Source organism: Amphiprion ocellaris, chromosome 9 (genome assembly GCF_022539595.1).
Source record: "Amphiprion ocellaris isolate individual 3 ecotype Okinawa chromosome 9, ASM2253959v1, whole genome shotgun sequence".
Lineage (NCBI taxonomy): Eukaryota > Metazoa > Chordata > Actinopteri > Pomacentridae > Amphiprion > Amphiprion ocellaris.
This window is the reverse complement of record NC_072774.1, coordinates 27,870,593-27,886,270: the sequence shown is the minus strand read 5'-3', so window position 1 is coordinate 27,886,270 and position 15,678 is coordinate 27,870,593. Positions and strand designations below refer to the sequence as shown.

The 15,678-nt window shown below is 40.3% G+C and overlaps 1 protein-coding gene across 4 annotated transcripts; it reads left to right on the top strand.

The window, feature by feature from the left end:
- Positions 1–14,770, top strand: tbc1d31 (TBC1 domain family, member 31). 4 transcript variants are annotated; one of them, XM_055013723.1, is made up of 25 exons: positions 1–407; positions 1,899–2,039; positions 2,256–2,371; positions 2,696–2,874; positions 3,125–3,276; positions 3,432–3,591; positions 4,197–4,397; positions 4,479–4,652; positions 5,699–5,778; positions 5,894–6,040; positions 6,163–6,296; positions 6,804–6,937; positions 7,057–7,236; positions 7,356–7,588; positions 7,691–7,763; positions 7,916–7,995; positions 8,083–8,218; positions 8,776–8,868; positions 9,375–9,503; positions 9,662–9,856; positions 10,088–10,157; positions 10,238–10,438; positions 11,141–11,665; positions 13,172–13,329; positions 14,270–14,770. In XM_055013723.1, exons 1-23 carry the CDS (start codon positions 337–339, stop codon positions 11,293–11,295), a joined length of 3,234 nt encoding a protein of 1,077 aa, XP_054869698.1. In that variant the 5' UTR covers positions 1–336; the 3' UTR covers positions 11,296–11,665; positions 13,172–13,329; positions 14,270–14,770. The 4 variants fall into 4 exon arrangements, with proteins under 4 accessions (XP_054869698.1, XP_035807177.1, XP_023132623.1 ...); XM_035951284.2 differs by lacking the exon at positions 11,141–11,665; XM_023276855.3 differs by having other exon boundaries at positions 11,141–13,329.
- Positions 14,771–15,678: the final 908 nt, after the last annotated feature.

Genomic DNA, 15,678 nt, shown 5'->3' with positions numbered 1-15,678 from the left:
GTTCCTCAGAACAAACAAAAAATCTCCTGAAAGTGCTCATTAAGGACATTTGTGAGAATTAAGTCTGTCAAACTTTTAGGACAGACCCGAACTCCGAGTGAATGTACATGTAGCTAAACTTGTAATATTTCCTTCTGTTTCTGTTCGTTTTTAGAATCTTAATTTACTGAAAGTTACTAATTTAAATTTCGCGCTGCTCGCTCCGCCTGTAAAGGGATTAGCACGCTAGCCTGTTAGCTGGGCAGCCATGTAAAACCAACGGCGGCTGTAGCATTAAGTTAAGTACGACGATTATTTTCTTAATGTGTGTCCTGAGTTTGGGTACGCTTCTTTAAAATGGAGGTGACGGACATCGGAAACAAAGAGGAGGGTAAAATCTGGCATCGAAAACCAACATCAGGGAGAAGGTAGGTTTAGTTAAACCTGCAGGATGTTTGTTGAACATTACTTTACCAACCTGTCTGCACCTGATGCTGCAGGGAGAGACTTGTTTTCCTCCACAGCCTTAATTCCAACTCTGGAGTATATAGTTTTCAATGCACTGACATCAATACCACCAGTATTGTGACAGCATTTTGTCATGGTGGTGTGTAATGTTACCAACATGACATAAATCAAGTTGCTGTGCTATCCAAGCATGAAAGGATCTCCACTGTTGTTCAGTTTGGTGTACCTGTGAAAGATTTAGGTTTTTCATAATGCACTTTGAAGATTGTATAAATTTCCTATTGTAAAATTGCAGTACATCCCATCTTAATGTTATAGTATGTTATGTGCACAAAGGCATCTAATTAAAGGAAAAGTCTGAATACATGAGTGACGATGCTTCCATGAAGGACAATGAATGGCCTGACAAGTATGAAAATGAGAATGTGAATCTAACTACCTGCTGATGATATTTGACAGCGCTCTCCACCACCACCATTGCGATGCCGAATGAAAAAAGTTAATCAGGAAAAAATAGTTTTCATTTTTATGCTAAGAAGCATTTAAGCTGTTCTTAAAATCCCTTTCTTGTCATTGATCTCACCCTTAAATACTCATATATGTGTCAAAGTTGCATGTTTCGGGTTTTTCATAGAAATAGTCCCATCTTGCCTTGCTTAGACAACTTTACATTGTTGTTTCCTCTAGAATTTACAATCTTCTCATTATTTATGACTTTTTCCATTATTTATGGAATGTTTTTCATGTCTTGTTGCACAACCTTGAAAGGAAAACAGTCACTTTGCAATTTACTGCTCATGTTGTATGAGCATGTGACTAAAAAAATCTCTTGAACTCTTACTCGCTATCTGCAGCTGAAGTTCACTAGCTCACATGCAACTATTTTCAAACACTCTTAAGCTATCCTTAAAGCTACTCAATGGCATTTTAAAGTCTGACTCAGCCACAGATATTCTAACTGTAAATAGATTTCGGAGAAGAATGATTATATAGAACGCTCCAGTCTACAAGTTGAAAGGATTGTTTCCCTAATTGTATCAAGTGTGACACCCAGGCTGTCTGAATCTGTGTTTCTGAGACCATCAGCAGCACACTGCAGTGTAAAGGTGGAAGTGCTCTGCCAAAGGGGTGACTGTTTATTTGACTAATAAAATGTATTCTAGCATATCAAAAACATCAAATGGATATGTTACTAATAAACTTGAGGCATTGCTGAACAACACCTCACTACAAAATGCTAGTGTATTTTACCTTTAACTTGTCAGTATACTGAGGCAGCATAGGGAAGGGATTAGGTGGTTGTTGACGTGGGTTTCATCATGAGAGTCTTTATTTGTTTATCTACTTTTCCCAGAGTTAGTTGTAACCACTAGATACCAGCCCTAATTTACTGGAGTTTGTTACTTTTCGGCTTTTTTCCCCAGTGATGTATGTGTTTTTGTCTTCCTCAGTGTGTTGGTGACAGTGGTCCGCACTGCTCAACAAGCCAAGACGGTGCGTTTCCTCCATGTGGCTTTTGACACCACGGGAGATTCTTTTCTGGCTGGGGATCACCATGGCAACATTTATGTTTTTGACATCAGCAGAAACAGGTGATTTGAAATGGGCTACGTTTAATGTGGTCTATTTAGAGCAGAACATAAAAAATGGAAACTGCACACACATTTATGATTCTTCTTTTTATCGACAAGAACAAATCATTGTTTCAGCTATAAATGGTCTTTTTTTAATTAGAGCAGAAGACGGAGTGTTTAGCCTTTTCACATTTATCTGATCTTGTGTTTTACTTTGTGTTTTTCTTGGTTTAGATTTCGTCTTGTGCAGAAGACAGGACAGGCCTGCACTGCTCTGGCATTTACCCTCCGCAGAACCACAGAGTTCCTTGTGGCTTTAGCTGATTACACTATCAAATGCTTCGACAAAGGTACAATGGACATGTTCAACAAAGCATTACTTTGTTCCTAATTTATTCTTTGTTTTCATTATATTTTAACAACATATTTGCCTACATTGTACACAAGGCCTCTTTTGAATTAATGAATAATTAAATTTTTATATCATAATATTCTTTATTGTCAGAACAAACAAGCAGCAGTCAGCAAAATCTCTCTTTCAGGTGCAAAGCATGAGGGGAATTAAATGCAAAGCCAGAAAGAAGCATGTCCTTCGCTTTTGTCCATCACTGACCACTACATTAACTACAAATAAACTTGTTCTCCACTGTTTTGCCTTATGTTTGACTACACAGACACAAAGCAGCTGGTCAGCTGGATGCGAGGTCACGAGGGAGCAGTTTCATCCATCTCCGTCCACAGCTCAGGCCGCTACGCTATCACCACGTCCTCAGACACAGCTCAGCTCTGGGACCTGGACACCTTCCAGAGGAAAAGGAAGCTTAATATCAAGCAGTCTGTTGGCATACAGAGGGTAAACATGCAGATGTACTGCAAGAGTAGCTGCAGGTTTTCTCAAAACAGAAAGAATTCTAAAAATGATTTTGGTCATTGAGCATAATCATTCAGGTTAGAAAATGTTTCGCCAGGGTCATTTTGTCAATAGAGGTTTTAGTTTTTAGGATAGTTTTAAGCAACAATCCCATGTATATGTCTGTGAAAGTTCATATTCAATAAATTTGTTCATTCTTTTTGTTGCTGGTCTTTTGTTGCTTGTGCTGCAGGTGTTCTTCCTGCCTCTCAGCAACACTATTCTCAGCTGTTTCAGCGATGACTCCATCTTTGCGTGGGAGAGCGACACACTGTTCTGCAAATACCAGCTCCCTGTTCCTGACTGCGGACCCAGAATCTCCTACAAGGCCTTCGCTGTCGCACGGTGGGTTCCTCACATCACAGCCACTAACTGGCTCAGTGATCTTTGGCATATTATTTATTAGGACTTTTTAATTATGCTAAAGACTTGACACGCATAATAAAAGTAGGAATCAGAGATCTTTTAGTAACACTTCCATACATGTGTTGTGTTGACAGTGATGGTAAAAGCCTTGCAGCAGGTGGGCGCTCCAACCTGCTGCACCTGTGGTGTCTGGAGAGCAAACAGCTGGTCCGAGTTATTCAGATGCCCACGCAGGTTCGAACCGTCAGACAGCTGGAATTCCTGCCTGACAGCTTCGATGGAGGAGCCAACCAGGTACAGAAAAAGCAGGACCATGAACTATCTCCTCATTTCTGGAGCTTTTCTTCACTTTTTAATGCCTTGTTTGTTTTCCTATGCTAATCGTCTTTTTTTCAGTTTAAGTTAGTTTTGCACTTTATGATATTTGTTTGGGAGGTAGATTTGTGTATTTGTGCCCGTTTCTTACAGCACAGAGTAAATATGTAGATACTTCCAGTGACGTGATCAGAACTGCATCAGAATTATTTCCATTAGTGGGTTTTAATTATTAACTTCATACAGAGTGCAGTAAAGAGAAAAACATATGAAATATATAAAATAATTTACTGTATATAATCCCAGACCAACTCCAAAATGTAGAGATCAGGCTCTGGGTGCAATAATTTCTGTTGCCGATAGTTCCTTATGTCTCTACCTGTATGGTTGTGATTGTTGGTTCATGCTGGCTAATTAATTTTGGGACGGATTAGACAGCTCCCTGACCATTTTGTGTGACAGATAAGAATGCAAACATCCTAAAAGATTTGCACTGTACTGTATATCTGTATGTGTTATATAAATGTTAATACAGTGCTTATGGTTGCCCTGTGTGTTTATGTTTTGTTCTTTTGTCTCCATAGACACTGGGTGTATTGAGCCAAGATGGAGTGATGCGTTTCATCAACATTCACACATGTAAACTTCTCTTCCACATGGGTTCCCACGATGACGCTATAACTGCAGTCACAGTCAGCCCTAATGGAAGACATGTTGTGGCCATCATGGATAATGGGAGCATCAACATCTACAGTGTCCAGAGTCTCACACAGGAGCTGAACAAGGTGACAGTCAGTTGCCACAACATGACACGAGTTGGCTGATATGTGGATAACAAATTTGTCTTTATATGTTTTCTTCCGCAGCCTCCTCCATCCCAGGTAGCAGTTGTCTCCAGTGGTGGAGCTGATCAGGACCTCTCTGGCCTTAAGGTCAAAGTCAGGTCAGAGGTCGTTCAGAGACCAGCCAAGAGCTCAGGGAGGCGAACACAAGTGAAGATACTGAGACCTCCTGCTGTGTCTGCAGCTGAGGATAAAGAGGTAGAAACAACACAGAAACACACACACAAGGCAAGCTGTTTTAACATTTAATAGCTAGAGTGGAGATGTCTGTAATTCAGCTCTTACTTGTCTAAAAGAAAATTTCAGATATCATTGTCGACATATTATGTAACTTTTACCACTCGTGTTTAGATTTTAGCTGCAGATATCCATGATCTGAACTGCAAATAGCTGCAGAATAATGCTGAAATATGATGAGCTGCAATTCCAGTTGCACATATCTACTGTTTAGTTTTAACCAGATGTGTTTTTGCTAAAGATATATTAAATTCCTCTTAATTTAGGATTCATTGTCCTTTTTCCGTATCTTACATTTTATCTAGTCAAAATGATATTGTAGGTATTTCAAACTGTAATCCTGTCTAAGCAAAATCTAATCATGCATATCTCAAATTAGAGTTTGGCTTGGTGAAATGACTTTTGCAGATGTAGCTATGCATGTGGGAGGCTGAGGCTGTAACTGCATAAAACAAGCCATTTTTATTACTATGTCAGAGCAGCCTGAGGCCAAAGTTCCGGGAAATCTTGACTGCAAGTCTCTAATGAACAAAGCTCTTGTTCTTCACAAATTCTTCCTCTTTTAATTTCATGGCTTTTTTTTCATGGCACTTTAATCCACAATCCTGACTAGTCATAAAAATGTTGGAGATATCTACTATTTTAATTAGTCCAGACTTAATTACTGCATCTAACTGTTGTTTTGATTAATAGATTTCTGGATTTAAAATTCAGACTTTTCACAGTGTGATTACTAATAGTCAAGATGACATTGTTGATACCTGCAATTTTATTTCTGGATTCAGCTATTTGATATTAAAAACAGCTTGACCTGCAGACACACTCACATTCATGAAGTCAACAATTAGTTTTTCAAGACACATTGGTTGCACTTATTATTTAAAATTTTTTAGACTGACATGAAGCTTAAATAGTTTTTCTTTTGTTAGTTCTTTGCACATACAGATGCGCAAAGCATTTCCATGACTGAATGTAGTGTTTATGTTTTTGTGTCTCTCTTTAAATAGAATGAATTACCGGCTGGTCTGAATAAGAAGAGACTGGTGGCTCTGCTCAAAGCATTTGGAGAATATCCTGCTAAATACAGGTAAATAAATTTAAAAAAAGAACTTTCATAGGAGCAACATTTATGCATGTGTCTGATGACTGAAAGTTGTATATCAAGAAGATTTACATGATTCATCTGTGCATCCTTGTTGCAGGATGTTTGTGTGGAGGTCTTTGCTGTGTCTCCCAGAGAACCATGCAGCTTACAGCAGTCTGACTGACAAAGGCCTGCATTCAGCCTACCTCACTCTCCACGATAAATACCCCATTAAAAGTCACAAACTGCAGAGAGGACTGCAAAGGTACTAGCTGTTTACATACACAACTGCATCTCACAAGCACAGACATTTTCGTAGAATTATTTTGAAAATTGCACGATTTTCAACCAATCAATCATTTGGTGTCATTCGTGTTTACTCCACAGGGTTTTGTCTGCCTTGGCTCACTGGGCAGCCATCTTTGGAGAGGTGGAGTACCTTCCTCTGGTCGCTTTTCCTTTCGTCAAGCTCTTCCAGAACAATCCAATGCTCTGCTTTGAGGTGGTGGCTACTGTCATAGGTACTTTTCTGTGAAAAGGTTTCGCATCTGAATGCTTGACTGCATCTCTGAGTGTACTTAGTTTTAATTACTTAAAGTTTTACAGTGTGTACATAATGGAACCTGTACATTCATACACATAAAACCAAATGGCTCTGCTTCTTCGTGTATGCAGCCAATGTATAAAGCCTGTTACCGTTATGGATTTTGAATTATTGTATTTGTTATTTTGTTGTTCTGTATAGATAGATAGATAGATAGATAGATAGATAGATATCCAGTGGCTCACACATATACATTTAAGAAAAATAAGGAAACTAATGTACACAAGATGTGCAATTAAAGTGCAGTCCTACTGTTTGAAACAATAAGGTGCAAAATTGCTGGTGTTTACAGTAACAAGGGGGTATTACAAATTCTAAGTACAGTATAAAAATAAAAAGGATAATAAGCATATTAGGTGCTTGAATAATATCTGAATGGAAAGTTAGGGTATTATCAGTGTAACTCAGATGTTTGCTTGTACAGTGAACTGGTGCCAGCACTGGTTTGAGTATTTCCCCAACCCTCCTCTGAACATTCTGAGCATGGCAGAGAATGTTCTGGCTCATCATGACAAGGAGCTGCTGCAGCACCTGGTGGACTGTGGCGTCACTTCACAGGTAACAGCAGCACACATGTCAGACAAGTTATCGTAAAACTGTACGCTCTCTGTTTCAAACCCATGAAAGTGCATGTCCTCATTTATACACATAGTTTCATGTCTCTCCGTCTGTCTCAGCTCTATGTGTGGCCTCTGCTGGAAACCTTGTTCTCTGAGGTCTTGACTCGTGATGAGTGGCTAAAACTGTTTGACAACATTTTCTCCAATCATCCTTCGTTCCTGCTCGTGGCCTGTGTGGCCTACGTCGTCTGCTGCCGAGAGCCTCTGCTGCTGTGCTCCCAGAAACAGGACTTTGAGGTAACTAACTACCAAACCCTTTCTTTTCCTCTCATCTTGTCTGAAAATAAACAGCCCTATTGTTAGCTCCTGTGTCTCTCCTCCTACATGACATTCACTCTCATTCCCCTCCTCCGCAGTATTTTTTTCACCATCGTAACAACCTGGATGTCGGAGCCGTGATAAGGGAGGCCTACAGACTCATGGGCAGCACACCGGATGACATCCATCCCAAGACTCTCCTCTCTGACTTCACCCCGCTGACCAAAGGCCAATACCCCGTGTTTAACCATTACCCAGAATTCATCGTGGAATACCAAAGCCGAGAGAGGGAGAAGATACGATTGCAGGAGATGGAGTATCTCCGTGAGAGGTGAGATCAGAGATGAATCGTAGTAAGACAGACAGAAAGTATTATTTATTTTTGATAGAACTGGATATATCAGATGTAAATGTACGTGTGTGTTGTTTGTAGACAGGAGGTTTCAGCATTGCGTGCAGATGTTGTGCGTCGCCGAGCTGAAGAGGAGACCTATTATGCACAGCAGGTAGATTTGTTTTTCAAAATCCTTTTAAAGCATAGATTTTATTGTACTGTGAAACCCAGACTTTCTAGAAATCGTTAGTATATAAAGAAAACCAGTCCTGAAACTGAAATAAAATGAACTAATTTGTACATTTTTAATGGATTTGAACACAGGAGATGCTGCAGAAAGCTGAAGAACAGCGCAGAAACATCCTAGCACAAGAAGAGGAAAAACTAACACAACAGAGAGCAAAGTAAGCCGCACTGTTATTAAGTTTGGACCAGAATGAATGATGTGACTTCAGGGAATTGGTTGTTGAGGCTGCTTCCATCCTGATCAGGTTGGCAGCTATGAAGAGAGAGCTGAAGGTGAAGGAGTTGCAGCTGCTGGATGCAACTAGAAGACGCTTTCTGAAACACCAGCAGGACCTGAGAGCTGCACAGATACACAGACTGGACCAGGAGATCAGCAGAAAGGTAAATACGGAGCTGACGACTAGTCATACACAAGATTTTTATTGCCAGATATATAATAATTTGAAATTGTGCACATTGGGAATACACACTATGCCAAAAACTGTAACTCGGATCATTTACATTTACTATAAGAGCCTTAATTTGCCAGTGAGCTGCATCTACTACAAGTCTTGTCACTTCATTCTTTTAGCCCCAGACAAGAAAATGCTTCTTTTCACAACTGAAAGCTTCCATCAAAAGCTGCTCACTTGGATGAGCCATGTATTTAGTTGTGAGCAACACGAAGATGTGTGCTTTTAAACCTACACTGGTTGCATCTACAGGATGCTTTTATGATTACTCTTCACAGCTGACAGCTGCTTCACTTTGACTCTACTTTGGTTTGTACGCTACAACTTTATCACATCAGAGATTCTGGGCTGTAATCATAAAATAGGTCAACGTGTTGCCAGGCTGGTCACAAAGATTTCTGTATTTGTGGGTATTTGTGAAAACTAGCAGACAATCAGCAGTTTACTTCTCAAGCCAGAATTCTTAACCTATATATTCTGCTGCAGATGGATCTCCGTGAGCAGGAGACGGCTGCAGCAGTCCAGGATCTGGAAGTCAGACAGATGGAACTGGAGACTCAGAGGAAGCGACTTGAACAGGTGACAAACTCCTTCCTGATTCCCAGCCAGCCTCTCCTCTGTCACACTTTCCTCCAGCTCTTTTTACGATTAGTATCTGAGTTTCTTACCAAACGGGACTCTTGTTAACCTTAAACGTTTTCTAATTAAAATAAATGGCAGCTTTTAAAGTTAACACTGTTTTTTCTGGGAATTGAATAGATGAAATATCTGAACAGATTTCATTATTCAACCAATTAACTTTTTTCTCATTGTGGGAAGCAAATCACTTCCTGATATCACAACCCTAACTGACTCAATGTCTTGGTGATAATCAATGAAAATGTGATGTCAATTAACATAGAGGCTGGTCAAATGTAAAACTTGTTAAACTTTGAGAATATTACAATGTCAACTTTTTCTATTATAAATGCATATGTAGAACTAATGTTTATATGGTTAGTTTTTCCAGCACTGTCACCGCTGCTAAATGCTGTTGTTTTGATGTTGTTTTTTTCGTCTTCTTCTTTTCCTAACTGGTGTCTCAGCACTTGTTGAAAGAGCAGGAGCGTGTAGGACGGGAGGTTGAGGAGGAGGTGGAGGTGAGAATGAGGAAAGCGGAAAGAGAGGAGGAGAGCTTCACAGAGCTGCTGCACAGCACACAGACCAACATGCAGGTTAGTTCCAATACAACCGTGACACTTGTTAACATATGATCTTGTGTATCCATCTGGTTTTATAAGAAGCCACACATTCATCCAAAGTCAGATTCTGGCTCATGTACCTGCGATCTTTTCATCTTGTGCCTCTTAAATTTTTGTACAAACACACACAGGCCCTGGAGGAGTCTCTGGCAGAGGCTTGCCAGCTGGGCTTGGAGTCGGACTGGCAGAGAGAGGTGGCGGATCGCCTGCAGCAGGTCGATGCTGAGCAGCAGAGGAAGAGGGAGAGACTGGCAGAGCTTCACAGGCAAATGCTGGCACAGGAGGAGAGACTGGCTGACACCATGAGAGATGTGGCAGGAAGTAAGGTGAGAACAGCGTGAGTGTGTTTGTCAACATATCAGTTTACATAATGCATTGGCTTGTCTGTTGCATGGAAAATTAAAGAGGCATAATTTATGGGGTTTTGTGTGGCGTTCCGTTCTATTAAAGAGCTCTGATTTATACTAATTATGAAACATCACTGAGGACTGATCGCAGAATTTGTAAAAATGCAGTCTGTTATTATTATTCAGTGTAAAATGAATGTTAATTTGCAGTGGGATGAAGTGATGAGTACCAGAGCCCAGTTACAGGAGCAGCGACAGCCCTGGACTTCAGCAGACACAGGTATGACTCCAAACACACGAACTCACACACATTTGGTTTCCAGACGTGGATCTCATATTTCAATGTTTGCTTTGTGTCAGATGAGAGAGAGATGAGATTAAGGTCACCGTTTTCGACCAGAGGACTTCCTCACAGATCCACTGCCATGACTGCTGTTTGTGTTGGACCCAACATTGTGGGTCCAGCAATCACAGCCAACAGCGCTACCGGTCCAACCCAGGCAGGAACCAACGTGGTGTGTTTGAACAGCAGTTCACCATCAGAGAGCACCTCCACCAGCTGTAAGTCACTAGAATTACCATGTTTTACTGAAACAACACCCACAGGTTAAATTATTTCCTCTAATTTATGTACTGCTACTTGTTTTTAAAAAGACTTCCCACAGGAATGTGTTCTTTAAAGAAAGAGAAGCCTTATTGCTAGTGAAACAAATGCAAATTGGCACAGCAGCGCAGGGCTTTGTTGTATAGTCAGTGCTGCAATTTGTGCCAGCACAACAAGGTGGCGATGTTTTGCCGAGATTGTTGCACAGTCTATCCTAGGTGGGGCTGTTGCACCTTTATTTCGCTTTGCCATACTGGGTGTGAGGTAAACGGATGAGGGGTATTGTTGTTGTATCTTTAAGCCAGCAGCAGAAGAAACCGCAGAGCCAAACAAACATCTGGGTAAAAGTGAGAGCCTGCAAGGTGAGACAAAACTATGCATCCACATTACACTCCAAGCCTCTGGTTCCATTATTATCTCGGCTCACTAACATCTGTCTGAACAAACAAATGCAATCAGCTTAGCAGAATTGTAGCATGATCCCTCTGTGAAAGGGGCTAAAATGAGTGTAGCAGGGTTACTGCTAGACGACACCTGAGCAGGATTAGTATGACGCTGCTTCTCCTACTGAAAGTGCGGTTTGAGAATCTTTCATACAAGAATAACCATTGTGAGTTTTTCATATCAATGATTCTGCCGGTCTTTCCTTCTCCTGCCAGTCTCCCTGGATCGAGGCCGGGCCCAGCTGGACAGCAGCGAGAGGGAACTGCTGAAGGAAATCACAGAACTGAGACAGAAGCTGGCAGCCAGAGCCAGAGAGGGCAGCTCTGCCTCCTCACAGTCTGTCCACACACTGTCCTCTGTCTCCCAGTGACCACAAACTCCCCGCTGTCCTTCAAAGTGTCACAGAAACATATTCTTGTCTCAAACTCCCCAGAACGAAACAGAAACAGTGACTCAAATGAAGCTGAACTGTGGATAGCTTCTGTCCGACTACCTCTTTCCAAGTGCTTGCATTCTGTCTTTCCCCGCTTGAGCTACAAATTTATTGATGCAACAAGAGTCAGACAAGTTTAACTGGACATCATCAACCACTATGTCATGAAAACCCACCTTCTCCATCTAAACATCAGCTCTCTGAAGGACAGAAATGGGTTGATTATTTGGGTTTCAGGCTGTGCTGTTGGTATTATTATGATGTGCACATGGTGACTCTAGCATTCAAGTCAACCTGAAATCTGTGGGTAGGTTCTCTCATAATATCCTCACATGCTTCATTCTTCTTAACTGGTTTGTCTTAGCAGCTCATCTGTAGCTGGTGAATGTTACGCAAACAAAATTGTCCATAGTACAGTAACAAATCTTGCAGGATTGGTAACCACAAACACAAACTATCACATCTCTGTTATACTACCATCATTCATGATTTTGTTTCTTTTTTTAATGCACTGGTTTATATACTGTTTGTTTTATTTAAAACCTCTTTGGATAAAATAATTTTAAAGTCCTGGCTTTGGCTCCTTCATGCCTGCTGCCTGCAGGTGCAATTTTTCCATCTATAGAATACAATTAGGTGAAAATATAATCTAAATGACAGAAGTTATTTTTCGATTGGACATTTGGAAGTCGTTTCCAGACAGTAGGCAGGTTTGATTTATTAAAACAGGCAAAAATCAGACCAGTTAGGACCAAAAAATCAAGTGTAATTATTGTAAAGCAGCTCTTTGTGCCTCTGCTGCTCTCCACTGAGCCTGGGTGTGTCAGCAACATGTCTGTCTCTGCCTTCAGTCTTTAAGCATACAGGTGTTGCCTGACGTGAAATGACAGCTATCTCCATTCCTGTCACTCATTCATTTGTGTCCCTCCACCCAGCTTTTATCTGTGCTCACCTGCTCTGCATCGCTCAGTCTCAGCTCTGCAAAATGAGCCCACGGTGCTCTGTTCTGTTATCACCCATCCAGTTAATTAACCAACAACAATGTAAATGGGATGTTTTTAGAAGCAGAGCATGGCATCTTGAAGGCAAATTTCCCACAGTAGGCTGTAACCACTGTTCCCTCTAAGCTGCGCGCGTGCGCAATTGCACACTGCTGACACGGTCTCCACGCACAGAAAATCTGCGCTGCGCACAAAAAAAAATCCAACCTAAATTGTAAATAAAATAAACACGTAACAATTCATTCTGTGCTATTTTTCAGTGTGAGTAAGTGAGTGACCGGTGACTGGCTGCTGCAGCCAATGATGCGATTCACATACGTATTTACCATAGACTGTATATAATGGTATTTACGCAGCTAATCAACGTCATGCGTCCTTATGTGCAGCCACCGTTGTTCTCATAGATATGAATGAGTAGATAGGACACGCCCCTTTGAGCTGCGTGCTACAGCGAGGCTAAGCTAGTGGGGGCAAAGTTTCAGTACATTCCGTTGATGTAGGCGGGAAAATGGAAACAAGTATGCCGTCTCACTGTGCTGCATACAATTACACACTACATCGTACGATTGAGACAAGGAAACTTGAAATGACTTTTCATAGGTGATGATTGGGATTACAGGCAGTTCTTTAGGACTGCTCTCAAATAATTGAAATGTTACTAAACAAGGTTATACTTATCAAATTAAATAGCTCTGGTCTCCAGTATATTGGCGAATTCGGTTCTTTGTACTGAATTTATTAGCGTGATTTCTTTTTAATATGTTGTGTACAGACTTAATTACTTCTCTGTCTACTTTTCTTACTCCATGTAGGTTTCCCAGAGACTATGGGTTGAGGAGGAATTGGAAGTTTGTCGGCTTAGACCTGTGTCATTCCATCAGTGTTAAACTTCCCGGCTCATCTTGGAAGAGTATGTGCCAGAAAGACCACGACCAAGCAGCCTTGAGATCTTAGGCAGCGTCTCCCTGAGGTGGGTGTCGACAGTGTTCACAGTCAGGTCTGTGGTAATCCCGTCAAAAAACAAAACAGAAAAAAATCTAGATTATAAATCAACATATAACCAAAGCACTCTGTGTATAACGCCATAGTATAGGATGTAGTTCAGAAAATGTCAAAGTATAGTATACTTTACTCAAGAATAACATAGTATGGTCTGTAGTTCATAGTACAGCATGTTGGCAAGAAAAAAAAACAAAACATAGATTATTATGTGGTTCAAAAAGCGCAAAATGATAGGATGTTGCCTAAAATTATCATGTATGATATGTGGTTCAAAAAATGTCATAGTGCAGTATATTGTCAAAATAGTATGTAATTCAAGAAAACATCAGAGTATAATATGTCATCTAAAAAATGCCATAGAATAATAATTTCATTGCACAAGTAAAAGTATAGTAACTTTTAAAACTGTTCGAATTCTTATATGTTGCTAAAAAATAAAAAAAAAAAACTAAAGCAAAAAAGACGTCACAGTAATATGTCAATTAAAAAAGCCTGTAGTATTGTTTCGCCCAACAAACATCATAGTATAGCATGTCTCTCTAAAAATGTCACAGTATAGCCTTTAGTCCACAGCTGTCAGTAGGTGAGGAGCAACACAAAAACAGTCCAAACGCTGGTTTCCAGAGGGTTAGACGAGAATTTATTTGAAAGAGTAAGTTTACAACAACACAACATGTGAGGGGGTTAAAAACAAATGGGTGTTAGTAAAATAAAAATAAATAAACAGAACTAAAAGTGAACTTCATGTTGACATTGATGGGCATTCCAACCAGGAACAAAGTAAAAGATAATCAATACGAAAAATAACTTTTCCTGTTCACCTCTTCAAGCCCAAAAACACACCGCAGTAGCACCCTAAACTAAAACTACCAATGTGTTCCCTGTTTTCCTTTCTGAACAATTCAAAGGTCCCTCTCTATCTCCCCACACATCCACCAACCACTGGAACACATCTCCAAAGTTCTGCCGGGCCAGCTCAGCTTCCCCTCAGAAGAAGTGCTGCCACCTGCCAGATGAAGGAGGCTTTTGAGAGGCAGCTGGCATCGTGATTGGACTGTACTTTGGTCTGTTCCAATCCAGCTTCAGCTCCAGAGACGGCAGGCGGGACGAGTCAACGGAGGCCGGGTGGACGAAGGCATGCAGCTGAGTACAATCCAGAAAACAACAGAGGAGGAGTGCAGTGGCCCAGGGCCAGAACAAACAGAGTAGCATCGTATGTCTCTTAGAAAACATCATAGTATAGCCTTTGGTATGAAAAAACGCCATCATATACATCGTATATTGTACAAATAACAAGTCAAAGGAAAGAGACATACATTGTAGAATTGTAGTAATTGTGGGCTGACTGATTTACTGATTATCAGTTTATTTTTTACTGATTTACGGTAATAAATACATTTAAAAATGGTGCTATTTTGGCTCTGAACCTTTATCTACCTGTGATCGCTCTGTCTTCTGGAGTGATTTCATTGGTTATATGTCACGAATAAAACTCCTTTAACTTAACATCTGTAAACAAAACAAAAACGTATCAACAAAGTTTTCTGTTAGAGTTTGTGTTCTTCTAAGTTTAACTCCAAGATTTTAAATACTTTCATTTTCTGCAAATGAATATCTATTCCAAATGTCTCACTAATAGTCATTATCAGCCTTAAAAACCCACAAAACACCCCTCTATACTCGACCACACTTAGTACAGTCCGGTTCCCCCTTCTATAAATCTGCTTGGAATCGTCCACTTCCTGTTTGTCAAAGTGGCCTTCTACCTGGACAGGTTTTGTTGGAGTTCATGCAACAAACATTTCGGGTAACTGCACTTAAATATGGATGGATGACACTGAATTAGAGTCTGTTTTAATGAGACTGAGTTAAGATATGTAGCTCTGTCATTAAATAGGAAAATATTTCTCAGAGGAGCAACACAAAAACAGGACAAACGCTGGTTTCCAGGGGGTTAGGGGGCTATTTATTTGAAAGAGTAAGTTTACAACAACACAACATGTGAGCAGAAAAATCATAGTCTGTCTGAAAATACCAGTTTTTGTCTTTTTTTATTGACCAAACTTTTCAGGAAGTAGATGAATAATTAAAGCAGGCTGCGAAAAACACTCCAGAAAGGTTTTGTTTGAAAAAAAAAAAAATCATGAATTTTGGCGCAAAAAAATGCCATAGTATACTATGTCGAAAAAAAAATGTGATTTTTCAACATGTTGTAAAAACGTGCCATATGATGAAATAATGTAAAGGAGGCCGTGAAAAACACTCCAGAAAGGTTTTCTTTGAAAAAAAAAATCATCATGAATTTTGGCGCAAAAAA